The sequence below is a fragment of the Rhineura floridana genome, chromosome 8, assembly GCF_030035675.1.
Source record: "Rhineura floridana isolate rRhiFlo1 chromosome 8, rRhiFlo1.hap2, whole genome shotgun sequence".
Classification (NCBI taxonomy): domain Eukaryota; kingdom Metazoa; phylum Chordata; class Lepidosauria; order Squamata; family Rhineuridae; genus Rhineura; species Rhineura floridana.
The window spans coordinates 46,095,452-46,109,553 of record NC_084487.1 but is presented as its reverse complement, the minus strand read 5'-3'; the positions used below and the strand labels follow the sequence as shown (position 1 = coordinate 46,109,553).

The 14,102-nt window shown below is 43.7% G+C and overlaps 1 protein-coding gene across 1 annotated transcript in view; it reads right to left on the bottom strand.

Moving 5' to 3' along the window:
• Positions 1–392: 392 nt before the first annotated feature.
• FAM83F (family with sequence similarity 83 member F) overlaps positions 393–14,102 on the bottom strand; it is a 44,749-nt gene continuing 31,039 nt past the window's right edge. Inside the window, exons 4-5 of the mRNA XM_061639199.1 lie at positions 12,583–13,301; positions 393–2,318 (exon numbers count right to left, since the gene is read on the bottom strand). Of these exons, the coding sequence (XP_061495183.1) occupies positions 2,254–2,318; positions 12,583–13,301 (784 nt within the window). The 3' untranslated portion in view covers positions 393–2,253. The remainder of the gene's footprint in view (positions 2,319–12,582; positions 13,302–14,102) is intronic.

Genomic DNA, 14,102 nt, shown 5'->3' with positions numbered 1-14,102 from the left:
GCATCTTATTTTTCACTCATATATTCATTTTTATGCACATTGTCCCCTAACATATGCATTTTTTGTAAACATTGGTTGGAGAACTGTATTGCCAAATTTGAAAATTTGAATTTTGAAGGATTACTATGTTTCAATTCTCATATTGTTTGGGAAAGTGCAAATTTGATAAATTCAGCTTGAAATTATAGATTCAGCTTCTTGCCCATCCCTAGTGCTAAACAAGCCTAACTCTGCACCTCTCTCTCTGCTAGATTAGTATGCTATCACAGACAGAACACCAAAAGGCAGACAGTCATCGTCTTACAGGACAGACATTTGGAAAACAGATTTATTTATTTATTTATTTATTTATTTCATTTTTAAACCGCCCATAGCAAATAGCTCTCTGGGCGGTGAACAAAACAAGATTAAAATACAATATTACAATAAAATTACAATAAAATCAGCAACAAGTTAAACGAAAAAAAAAATTAAATGGAACACATTGAACATTAAAATGCCTGGGAGTATAGCCAGGTCTTAACCTGGCACCTAAAAGAAAGTACCGAAGGCGCCAGGCGTATCTCCACAGGTAGGCTGTTCCACAGTTTGGGGGCCACTACAGGAAAGGCCCTAGATCTAATAACAATCCTCTGGGCATCCTGATGAGTTGGTACCCGGAGGAGGGCCTTATAGGAGATGTCCCTATATTGAATAAAACCCACTGAACTTGTACAAGTAGCAAGAATCTCTGTTGGATTTTTGCACTAACAATCTTGACCTTTTAAGTCAAATGAATTCAGGCACTTTTAATCATTTGTCATAACTGTGGGTAAAGATAAAGAGATCTGTGGAAAGATTAAATAATGCTCTTTACAGCAGCCAATCTTGCATTATTTTGCCACCTGCAATTCTTATGATTGAATCTTTGAAGTTGTTCCATTTATGGAAACCATGCAGAATCTAAGCAGTACACCACAGTATTATGACCCTTGCCTTCATCCAAATAACTGTTTTACTGCATAATGTTTTCTTAAAAGTCAAGCTCTATAAGGAATGAAGAGAACTTGTATATAAATTCCATTGACCACTGGACAGAGCATCTTAACAGACTGTTGTCAAGAGGAACAACAAACATGCACAGAAATGCTTAGGCCATTTTTATCAAACGGAAGGAGCAGCAAGAGAAGTGGGGGCAGCACATGAAAAATTCAGAGATTTTCATAGGCATATAAATTCCACCAGCTTAGGGATAGCCACTTTTTTTGGCAGAACCCTGCAGTTCCTTCTGGGCAACCTTCCATAGGCAGAGCAACATATGTTAATTTTACCTTTGTGTAGTAGACTTGTTTCTACACACATCCCTCTCTGTCCTTCATCCAGGCAAGGAAGGGTTCAGGGACACATTCCAGTCAGGCAACATACTCAGGGAGGATACAAAGCAGGTCCAGCAAGGGGTGTGGCTGGCCCAGATAGAGAGGCCTAGAGGGCTGCATTTGGCCTCAGGTTCCCCATCTCTGAACTAGTGCAACAGTGCAGCACATATGCAGCTCCCTGTACCAGAGTATAATTTTGTATAGTCCAAAGAGAGAGCTATGCAGATCAGCAGCAGCACAGGCCGAACTCTATACTGTAGTCAGGACCTTGACCCCAGTGGATCTTTTCTAGACATACCACAACCCCTTGTTGCCTATGTCACTACCAGAAGCCATGCCACAGGTTGGCTACCCATAAATTAAGGTTACAGAAAAGGTTGTGGAAGGTGTAGAAGACCTAGTAAATTTTAAAGGTATGTGGATGGTTGGAGATTTTATGAAGTTTGAGAAATACCAAAGCAAACAAAATCCCCAGGTATGACCATCTTCACTAGATTTTATCTTTAAATTTCTAACTCAACAAATTAATAAAAGTGCAGTACAGTTATCAACGATGCAACAATGTTCTTTTGAAGTCTGTAACCAGACAAACTGAAATAGCACCACATGGAAACAGAAAGCTCTCCTGCATGTATGTCAGTATAGAATTAAACTCCAAAATCCAGTTATCACAGTTATTTAATTAATGCTACTACCCCTTCACATAGCAATCTTCCAGGTCATGTGTTTTACTCCACAGGTGTGCTTTAGCTGGAAGTACCAGCTCTGTCTTTGACCATACAGTGCTTATACAGACCATTGTGAGGAAACTGGACTGCAGGTTTGAAAGCCACCCAGAGCTGTATATTCCAGGAAGCCCCTTTGGGTTCTCAGTTTTTCAGTTGCTGTTTTCCTCAAATCATGAGACCACACAGGCTGACTGTTTGGCTTTTTCCCCTGGAAGGGAGCTTGGACTCATTTTGTCTGTAGCAGAAAAACAAAAATAAATTCAATGTTTCTAATTAAAGATTTCAGGCATGTTTTTTAAAAAGGAAATTCACACATTTAGCTATGCCCTACAGGATTCTCACTTTTTTCTTCTTCTGTAACTCGTGATACCCACCCACTCAATCACAGGAAACAAACTCCATAAACACTTCCATAGAGGAGCTTCTTTTCAAACTATATTGATTGTTCATTCCTAATTAACATACAAATTTCATAAGGTATAAAATAAGGTCTTTCAATATATTAGCAGAGCTGCAGATACCCTTGAGGAACCATTTTTAATTAATCATACTTTTTATAGAGTTGTGTCCATTTGAGGGATTCTTGTAAATAAAGCTTAACTTCAGTATTTAAGCATTAGACAAACTGAATGCATCCAGTTCAAAACAAAATTATCTAAGTTAACTGCATGTTACATGAAGGGCTGGCCCTATCATTAGGCAGAAAGAGGCAGTAACCTCAGGCAGCAGATACTTGGGGTGGTAGCAGTCTCTCCTGGCCTTTCCTACTGAGCTTCCTCCTGCTGTTCTCATCCTCTTTAGCTGATTCCCTGGCAGAGCAATGCCTAGTACCCCCTTCCCCCCGTGTGTCACAGACAGAGCCACTGGGAAAGCCCCCTAGCTGAGCAAGCAGGCAGGCAGCTCTCACACACGTACGTGTGTGACACACGTACGTGTGTGACACACACTGGCATTGCTACTTTTGCACTATAGCATTTGTTTGAGCAGATACTGAGCAGGTGCCAGGCAGAGCAATTCAGCGGTGCCAAGGTGTTGGAGAGCAGAGCTGTGTGTGCCAACTGGCCTGTCATGTACCCCCTAACTTAGCCTACTGCCCTGTTGCGAGTTATGAAGTAAGATTCAACTGCCAGTCCAGTCAGTTTCTGCATGTGGAATGCTCAGGTAGTAAAATGTTCTGGGCCAGTCTGGCTAAATTTGCTGCATCTGAAGAATTCCTTTGTGTTCTACACCCAGCTTTGCCTCAGGGGAATAAGTATGCAAATACATGTATCAGAACATTTAAAATGCCTAGTTTGGGAGAGAGAGAATCTGGAACAGAAAAGCAGCAAGGAGAGGAATATTTAATCCTGTCCTTGCCTGCCATTTTTTCCTACTATGTACAGAGTACCTTCAAAGTGCTTCCCCCACTCTTCCAGTGGGATACCAAATGCATGTTTGCCTTCCAAATGACATTTTGCATGCATCAGACAAGCAGATATTTAATGTGCAGCCCAGCTGGCCATTTCATATTTTAGTTTTTGACTCAGCAGAACTCCAGTGGTGGAGAGGGACTGTTGCTCAGCAGCAGAGCACATGCTTTACATGCAGAAGGTACCAGGTTCACTCCCCGTCATCTCCTATTAAAAGGATAATGGAAAAGAACATTCTCTGCAAGAGAACCTGGAGAGCAACTGCCAAACTAGAAAATACTAGGTTAGTTGAACAAATAGTTTGACCTGGCGTCAGACCTGTAAAAAGACCCAAAGAAATAGCATGTTTCCAACCAAGCAGCCCTGTGACCTCCTACAAACCTCTTCCAACTTCTCACATTTACAGCAGATGCCACCTTGTGCCACATCCCAACTTATACCTGAACATTGTTTCCTTGCATAGTCTCCTCTGAAGATTACTAGACAATATCTTGGCACACTGGTACCAGGACAGTAGTCCATGTTCAAAGGTAAGCTTTAGATTCCCCCCACCAATAGTCAGAAATCTGATTTCAACAACTCTGAATAATTAGGCTTTGGGTGAGGAAGTCATCTTTAACTTGCATATCAATGTGCCCATTAGGCATCTGAGCTGAACTGCTATTTTTGTGCTTTAATTGCTGGAAAATAAGATTGGGCAAAACTTGTTTTTTCTCTGTAGAGAATGACAATTTTCTACACTCAGAAAGCTTTACTAACCTTTGCTTTGTATTAGATATCCGTAAAAGCCTCTTGTTATTTTCTAGTTTTGTCACTAGGGGCTGCTGCAAGCCCTCTGGTCAAATTTAATAAACTGTTACAAAAGATAAATTGTTTTCTCTCTGCTATGAATTGCCTTGTGTTATAAAGATTTCTACTGAAAAGTAAAACTCCCCATATCCAAGAAGGGTCTCAAAATGTATCAACTGAAATATAAATAAATTTTCTGTGTCACATTTCATACTCTAGTGGGTAATTTTGGTGCCTCAAACCATCTTTTCCACACTAAAACTGTAGAATTCTCAAAATGTCCAACCAGAATCTCTTGGGCTTCCTATTTCCTTTCTTCAACAGCTGGGAACCTCCCCTTACACATTCTAGTAGGGAAAACTCTAGTTACATGAAATGTCTCTTCCCAGGGGTGGAAAGCCTCAAGCCCAGAGGCCAAATGTATCCCTTTAGGCTCCCCATTTGGCCCTTGGGACTCTACCCAGGACACAATCCCTCTCTTCTGCAGTGCCTTTGCCTGACTGGAATGTGTCCTTGAATTGTGCTAATGTTTCTTGATTGCCTGAATAAAGGATGGAGAGATTGTGGGGTATATGAGCATGTGCATGAGTGCACAGAAACCTCTTGACTTTTGTATGGCTGGACTGAAACCTACTGTACAAAGGTAAGAGGTACAGTCACTTTTCTGCCCAACTTTTGCATCTAAACCCACTAACCACTGGTAAGTGGCCTCCAGAAGGTTGCCCACAGCTGAATGGGACCCTTTGGCTGAAAATGGTCTATCCCTTCCCTTACCCCTCCAATTTTAACTGGAGTTAAATTAGGATAACCATCTGTATTTGTCAAATCCAGGCCCACAGCTAAAGAATGTCCCCATTGTGAATTGTCTTCTCCAGCAGAAGTGAACTGCAGAAGTAAAATACATTCCAGATTTTCCTCTTCAGTTTTAACTTTGATTTTCTTACTTAAGTTAGCATATTATATTTCTGAATTTATACACTTTCTGAACACGTAAATATTGATCACCCTTTTTTTAATGTAAAAGAAAAAATCTAAAGGGCTTTTGACAGAGATAAACTTTGTTTTAAAACTTTATGACCCAACTGTAATTGTCCCGCTGTCCTCAAGTTCATTTGGGGCCTCCTCAACTCCCAGAGTGATCTTCAGCTTTGTCAGGACACAGAACTAGTTTATTACCCTCCCAGTTTGGGCTAGTACCTTGCTTTGGTCACAGTTAGAGGCTACACTAGGCAGTGAACTGACTGACTTCAAAGCAGGGGTGGCTAACCTTTTTTGGGCCAAGAGCCACAATGACCCATGGTCAATGCTCCAGGGGCCACATGTCAAAGGAGGTGTGGTGAGAACTATCTTCGCAGTTTCCCATCAGCTATTCTACATATCTGAAATACTTTTACATCATTCATTATTCTATTATTAAATTTAGTTTCTAAAAATCCATTTTTTTTAATACAGTAGGGCCCCGCTTCTCGGCGCCTTGCTTTTTGGCATTCCACTAATACTGTGCCAGCGGGGTGATCAGCTGGAGGGGGGGCTGGAGCTCCCTGCTCTCCAGCTGATCTCGCCAGAGGAGGGGAAGATCAGCTGTAGTGTGCTACATCTGATCTCCTCCTCTTCTGGCGCAATCAGACTCCCGCGCTCGATCTGATGGCACTGGAGGAAGGGAAGATCAGCTGTAGAGCACATCAACTATGTCCTCTTCTGGTGTGATCAGACTCCCACGCTCGATCTGATCATGCTGGAGGAGATCAGCTGTAGAGCACATCAACTATGTCCTCTTCTGGTGTGATCAGACTCCCGCGCTCGATCTGATCGTGCTGGAGGAGGAGAAGATCAGCTGTAGAACGCTTTAGCTGATCTCCTCTTCTGGTGTGATCAGACTCCCGAGCTTGATCAGATCGTGCTGGAGGAGGGGAAGATCAGCTGTAGAGCACTACAGCTGATCTCCTCTTCTGGTGTGATCAGACTCCTGCGCTCGATCTGATCGTGCTGGAGGAGGAGAAGATCAGCTGTAGAGCACTACAGCTGATCTCCTCTTCTGGTGTGATCAGACTCCTGCGCTCGATCTGATCGTGCTGGAGGAGGAGAAGATCAGCTGTAGAGCACTACAGCTGATCTCCTCTTCTGGCGCAATCAGACTCCTGTGCTCAAGCTGATCGCACTGGAGGAGGGGAAGATCAGCTGTAGCGCTCTACAGCTAATTTTCTCTTCCTCCTGCACAATCAGCGGGATAGGTTCCAGACCCCAGCACTGATCTGCTTTTCGGTGGGGGTCTGGAACCTAACCTGCCGTATGAGTGGGGCCCTACTGTAGACATATTTGTGGGGGCACAAAAACCCTTCAGGCATCATAGTATCACAATGGGAGAACATATGGGAGCAGACAACAATGTTTTTTTTTACAAAAATTAAATGTAAATTGGAAAATTCAGGGGGGACAATATGGGGGCACAAAAATGCTTTCAGCATCACAGCAGGAGTCATCAGCATCACACAGGATACATCAATTTAAAAAACTGTTTACAAATTTGGAGAGGTTCTGAGGGCACAAAACCTTTTGGAGGTCATTCGCAGCCCACATGTTAGCCACACCCACTTTAGAGGGAGTACTTAGTAGTTACAGGAGTTTTTGGTCATTTAAAACTATAAAAAATACTATCTGATAATTCAGGGATAAGAACCTGTGGCCCTCCATATATTGTTGCACTATGGCTCCCATCATCCCTGACCATCGGCCATGCTAGCTGGGGATGATGTAAACTGGAATCTGACAACATCTGGAGCACTAAAGGTTAGTAGCCTCTGAGTTATGGGGGACTAAATAACTGTAAGTCATACCTCAGCCAGTATTTGTAAGTAAAATGGGAAGAGATGCTGAATGGATTTGTCATAGAATCATAGAGTTTGAAGGGGCCTATAAGCCCATTGAGTCCAGCCCCCTGCTCAATGCAGGAATCCAAATCAAAGCATTCCTGACAGATGGCTGTCCAGCTGCCTCTTGAATGCCTCCAATGTCGGAGAGCCCACTCCCTCTCTAGGTAAATGGTTCCATTGTCGTATGGCTCTATGTCTGCTCTGACATGTCTCATTTCTAACCCCATGCCATTAATAAAGAGATCAGAATTCCACCCTTCACACTTTCAGGGTGTAAGAAAGCAAATACATCATGGGATCTTACAAAAACAATTATAAAATAATTTAGAGAAGTCTATTTAGGACTCAGCTGGTACATTAGGGGATGCATCTTAAATAAGGACACCTCCCATGATTGTCACAGCAACACTCTCCCCAATCATAGAATCATAGTAGAGTTGGGCCTATAAGGCCATCACATCCAACCCCCTGCTCAATGCAGGAATCCAAATCAAAGCATTCCTGACAGATGGCTGTCCAGCTGCCTCTTGAATGCCTCCAGTGTCAGAGAGCCCACTACTTCTCTAGGTAATTGGTTCCATTGTTGTATGGCTCTAACATAGGAAGTTTTTCCTGATGTCCAGTCGAAATTTGGCTTCCTGCAACTTGAGCCCATTATTCCGTGTCCTGCACTCTGGGACAATTGAGAAGAGATCCTGGCCCTCCTCTGTGTGGCAACCTTTCATGTATTTGAAGAGTGCTATCATATCTCCCCTCAGTCTCCTCTTCTCCAGGCTAAACATGCCCAGTTCTTTCAGTCTCTCCTCATAGGGCTTGATTTCTAGTCCCTTGATCATCCTTGCTGCCCTCCCCTGAACCTGGTCCAATTTGTCTGCATCCTTCTTGAAGTGCTGAGACCAGAACTGGACGTAGAATTCAAGATGAGGCCTAACCAGTGCTGAATAGAGGGGAACTAATACTTCATGTGATTTGGAAACTATACTCCTGTTAATGCAGCCTAATATAGCATTTGCCTTTTTTGCAGCCACATCACACTGTCAACTCATATTCAGCTTGTGATCAACGACAATCCCAAGATCCTTCTCACATGTCGTATGGCTGAGCCAAGTATCCCCGTCTTATAACTGTGCATTTGGTTTCTTTTTCCTAAGTGTAGAACTTTGCATTTATCCCTGTTGAATTTCATTCTGTTGTTTTCAGCCCAATGCCCCAGCCTATCAAGGTCCCTTTGAATTTTCTTTCTGTCTTCCACGGTATTAGCTATGCCCCCCAACTTTGTATCACCTGCAACTTTGATAAGCATGCTCTGTACCTCCTCGTCCAAGTCGTTAAATGTTGAAGAGCACTGGGCCCAGGACTGAGCCCTGCGGTACGCCACTCGTTACTTCCACCCAGTTTGAGAAGGAACCATTGATAAGCACTCTTTGAGTACGATTCTGGAGCCAGCTGTGGATCCACCTGATAGTTGTTCCATCCAGCCCACATTTAGCTAGCTTGCTAATCAGAATATCATGGGGCACTTTGTCAAAAGCTTTGCTGAAGTCAAGATATATTATGTCCACAGCATTCCCACAGTCTACAAGGGAGGTTACCCGATCAAAAACATGAGATAAGATTAGTTTGGGAGGATTTGTTCTTCATAAATCCGTGTTGGCTCCTAGTAATCACTGCATTGTTTTCAAGGTGCTTACAGACTGACTGCTTTATAATCTGCTCCAGAGTTTTCCAGGGATTGATGTTAGGCTGACTGGTCTTTAGTTCCCTGGTCCCTCCTTTTTGCCCTTTTTGAAGATAGGGACAACATTTGCTCTCCTCCAGTCGTCCAGCACTTCACCAGTCCTCCATGATTTCGCAAAGATAATAGACAGCGGTTCTGAGAGTTCTTCAGCCAGTTCCTTCAATACTCTAGCATGCAGTTTATCGGGCCCTGCCAATTTGAACTCATTCAAAGTGATTAGGTATTCCTTGACCGTTTGTCTGTCAAGCTCAAGCTCCAATCCTGCCCCTTCTACTTCATATTTCCCAGGAGGGTCATAGACCCTTTCTTGGGAGAAGACTGAGCCAAAGTAGGAATTGAGCACTTCTGTCTTTTCTTTGTCATCTGTTATCATTTTGCCTTCCTCATTGAGTAGCTATGCCACCATTTCTTTTCTCTTTCTTTTACTATGGATGTACCTGAAGAAAGCTTTTTTGTTGCTTTTAGCATCCCTCGCTAACCTCAGCTCATTCTCAGCTTTAGCCTTCCTGACACCATCCTTGCAATTCCATGCTACCTGCCTGTACTCTTCCTTTGTGGCCTGGCCTTCTTTCCACTTCCTGTATGTGTCCCTTTTTGTTTTCAGGTCATCTCTAAGCTTTTTGTGAAGCCACACTGGCTTCTTCTGTTGTTTTTCCCCTTTTTTCCTTGTTGGAATTGCTTGCCATTGCGCTTTTAGAATTTCCTTGTTTAGAAACTCCCACCCATTTTGGATTCCTTTTTTCATTACGGTCGCTTGCCATGGAACCATACTTACAATTGTTCTGAGTTTATTGAAATCAGCTTTCCTGAAGTCCAGGGCGCACGTATGGCTACTCTCAGCTTTTGCTTCTGTTAAAATCAAGAATTCAAGAATGGTGTGGTCACTTTCCCCCAGAGTTCCCATAACTGCCACTTCATCCACCAAATCATCTCTATTGGTTAGAATCAAGTCCAGGATAGCTGATCCTCTGGTTGCTTCCTCCACTTTCTGTAGGAGAAAGTTATCTCCAACACAAGTCAGAAATTTCTTGGAGGGGCTGTGTTTGGCAGAATTGGTCTCTCAACAGATATCGGGTTAATTGAAGCCCCCCATTACTACTACATGACTCCTCGAAACACTGGCAACTTGCTTTTCAAAAGTTACATTCTCGTCTTCTCGTTGATTGGGTGGTCGGTAGTAGACTCCAAGCACCACATTCCTTTTATTACTTGCCCCATTAGTTTTAATCCAGATACTCTCAGTGGAGCTACCAAGTTCATCTTCCTGAATTTCTGTGCATGGATATACTCCACCTCCCTTTTTTTCCCTTCTGTTCTTTTTGAAGAAGTTATATCCTTCAATTGCTGTATTCCAGTCACGGGAGTCATCCCACCAAGGTTCAGTTATACCTATGAAGTCGTAATTGCTCTCCTGTATTAAGAGTTCAAGTTTGTCCAGCTTGTTTCCCATGCTCTGCGCATTAGTATACAGACATCGAAGACCATGTGATTTATGGCTTGGCTTCTTTACTACTTTTTTCTGAGGACTGTTACTGGGCCCTCTTAGAGCTGATCTCTCTGTTCCCATTACTGTGCACAAGCCTTCACCAGTCGTTACCACCAAGTTTATGTCTCCCTCCCCCTTAGGATTCAGTTTAAAGCCCTCCTGATGAACTTCTCCATGCTGTGGCCAAACACATTCTTTCCAGTCCTTGTGAGATGCAACCCATCACTTGCCAACAGTCCATCTTCCAGGAAGTATAGCCTGTGGTCCCAGAATCCAAATCTCTCACGTTGGCACCACCTTCGTAGCCATTCATTCACACAGAGTATTTTCCTTTCCCTTTCTACTCCTCTTCTAAGTACTGGAAGGATGGATGAAAAAACTATCTGGGCCCCAAAGTCCTTGAGTTTCCTTCCCAGAGCTTCATAGTCTGATGTGATTTCTTCATAGCTCCGTTTGGCAGTATCATTTGTTCCCACATGGATGCGGAGAAAGGGATACCTGTCGGTGGGTTTGATGAGTGATGGTAATCCTTCTGTCACATCTCTAATCCGTCCTCCTGGTAGACAGCATACCTGGCGACTCCACAGATCTTCTTGGCATACTTGGGTTTCGATCCCTCACAGTAGGGAGTCTCCCACTACTAGTACTCTTCTCTTTTTGTTGTGGGGCGTGGTTTCATTGCCCCTGCTTGACTGAGCTTCAGCCTCTTGCTCATTATTGCATGGGGTCTCCTGTAATTCTTCCTCCACAGGCTGTCCTCCAGTCTCATCCTCGAGTGGTTGAAAGCGGTTCCATAGTTCCACTGGTGAAGGGTGTCTTCTAGCTCTTCTCCTCCTGTCACCCTTTCCCATGGAGTTTCCTCCACTTTGTTGCTCCTCTCCAAAGCAGTCTCCTCTTCTGCTACTTCATGCTGTTGCTCTTCCACCTCCACTTCTCTTTGCTGCTGTTGTTCCAGCGTTCTGTCTAAGAACTCCTCATCTTCTCTTATAGTCCTCAGTGTGGCCACCCGCTGTTCCAGGCCTCTCACTTTTTCTTCCAACAATGCCACGAGCTTGTACTTGTTGCATGTGTACACCATGTTGTTCTCAGGCAAGAAAACAAACATGGTACACACCTTACAGGTCACAACTACTGGAGCATCCTTCCCATTCATTCTCTCTTCTACCTTTTGCTTCTTTCTAACTACTTGTTTTGGAGTGGCCTGTGCTTTGTCCTGTCCTATTTCAGGGTAAACTTGAGAGTCCCACTGGTATGTGCTGCACAGTACAAGGGGAAATAGTATTTTTTCTTTTCTTTTTTTAGGGACCTCCCCCTTGACCTCTCCTGTCGAACTCCTTTGTCAAACTCCTGTTTGTTCTGTCTGTTTGCTCACTCTCTGAAAGCTGGCTTGCTTATATCTCCTCACCTGTAGACCAACTGAAACAGCTCCCTCTGCTTTGTTAGGAGTCAGGAAACAGAATGCAAGTCCCAGCACACACAGCTGCTGCTTGTTGCCCTCAGCGGTTCTCAGGCCACACCCTTGAGCCAATAGCTATCAGGCCACACCCCTTCCAATCAAGCTGCTATGGAGCCCTTCAGAGCACACAGTTGAGAGCACACGGCTTCAGAGCCCTCTTGGCGTTTTTCCTTTCCTCGCTACAGCTCCTTTGTCAAACTCCTGTTTGCTCTGCCTGTTCACTCGCTCTCTAAAAGCTGGCTCGCTTATATCTCCTCACCTGTAGACCAACTGAGACAGCTCCCTCTGCTCTGCTAGATATAAAGCTGTTTGGCTGGAGACATCTCAGTCTTGTTAATAAACCTGAACACACTCTCACAATTCAGTATGACAAACTGCTTCCTCCTTAGAATCAAAAGACGTGATTACTGAATCTAATTTATGAAAGGGAGAGAAATGTAAAATTCTTCCATTAGCCCCCAGGTTTTGTTAAAAGAAAGCTATCAAATGAAGTTACTCAAGAAGTACCAGGCTTCAGGATTATACTAATATTGGATACAGCTGCCCTTCTTCCACTCTGCCCTTAACAGACAAGGAAGAAAAATTATGGGCTCATCACTATACATTGAGTGGACCTATTAACCAGTAGGGAAGTTTAGGGATGTGAGAACAGAAGAAAGGAAAGGGCATTCTTTTCTGAAAAGAAATCCTGAAAGAATAATTATTTGTTGGTAGAAATTAGAAAGACTGAGTCTTCTCCAGGATGACTTACCTGAATTGGCTCCACTACTACGAACACTAACAGGGCGAAAGCTAGCTTGGCTTTCCTTCCCTGTTTTCACAATCACAAAATCTTCAGCAGTTTCACTGGCAATAGAACTGGCATCGGCACTGAAAGGTGGTGGTCGCTTGGCCCGTCTGAAAAATCCACTGCCAAACCTCTTGCCTGGTTTGGAACCAGCCTCCCCATTGGCAACATCGTCTTTCCTGAGGTCACGGATGGACTCCCTGGATTTGGATTTATCTTTGAAGTCCAGATGGAACCTGGAAAATAGCTTCTGAGGACTCCGGTTTGCAATATTCAGGTCCTCAAGTGGAGGCTCAATATCTGGCAATACCTGATCCACTGTTAAAAGATCATTCAGAAAAACGTGTAGTCGCTTATCTGACTCACTTTCTTCTTCCTGTCCTTCTTGTGTCCCTTGTGACTCTTGCCTTTGGCGGGAGGCCCAGCGCATCATTTCACCTGGGGGAACTCCTACCACTAGTCCATACTTTGGGTTAATGACCTTCCGAGCCACTGTGGAGGAAGAAAATCCCATTTTCCCAACACCTTGGCGGAAAGGGCATGGAAGGTTCAGTTCCTTGTAGAGGTTGACCTCCTCTGAAATGGCATAGAGCTCACGGAATTCAATATCAAACATCTCCACTTGCTGCCCAGTCAAGTACAAGACGATGTTTCTGTCTACGTGGGATGAGATCCATGTGAAACTATAAAGCAAGAGAAGTTGTTGTTACTCAGAAACAGTTCCTTTCTCAAACCCAAGCTCTTACCACCCAGGAGCACATGTCGTAGTAACCAGAAATCATATTTACCTGTCCAAGTACACAATAAGAGAGCTTGTTAATTTTACATTTTTAATTTGTAGACCCACATAACAGAGGAAGGCTAGGTAGGAGACATTCAAATTATGGAACCTGAAGCATTTCTATTAATTACTTTATATTACATGAAAACTAGCTACCAAGGAAATTCTCCTAGCACAAAACTGCATTTTGTGACTTCTGCATATGCTTGAAGGACTGCATATGAAGACCTTTATGTGGACTTCCTCAAGCAAACCACAATTCATCTATATGGATAGCACAGCAACATCCATTCAGCTCAACAAGCTCCAGGCTACACATGCATACACAGGGCTGCCCTTGAAGAGCATTTGAAAACTGCAATTAGTGCAGATTGTGACAGCAAGGCTATTGGTGGCGACCCAGTTTTATGGCCATAATCAGTGTCATCTCTAGTAGTCTGCCCCACCCCTCAGGTCAGATGAGTGAGCAGGCAGACCCATAAACACAACAATGGGGAGAAGGCAAACGCAGCACAAGGGTTGATATGTATGAGGGTGGGGGGCGTGCAATGCAATTTCCTACTTTGCAGCAGTTATCAAATGCTCATTCACTGCCTAAAGCAAGGCACTCTATTCCCACTGCTGAGCAAGAGTGTCATCACTGCCGCTTTTGCTTTGCACTGCTCCAAAATGTTTGGGGCACCTACAGCACAGGTGCAACTTG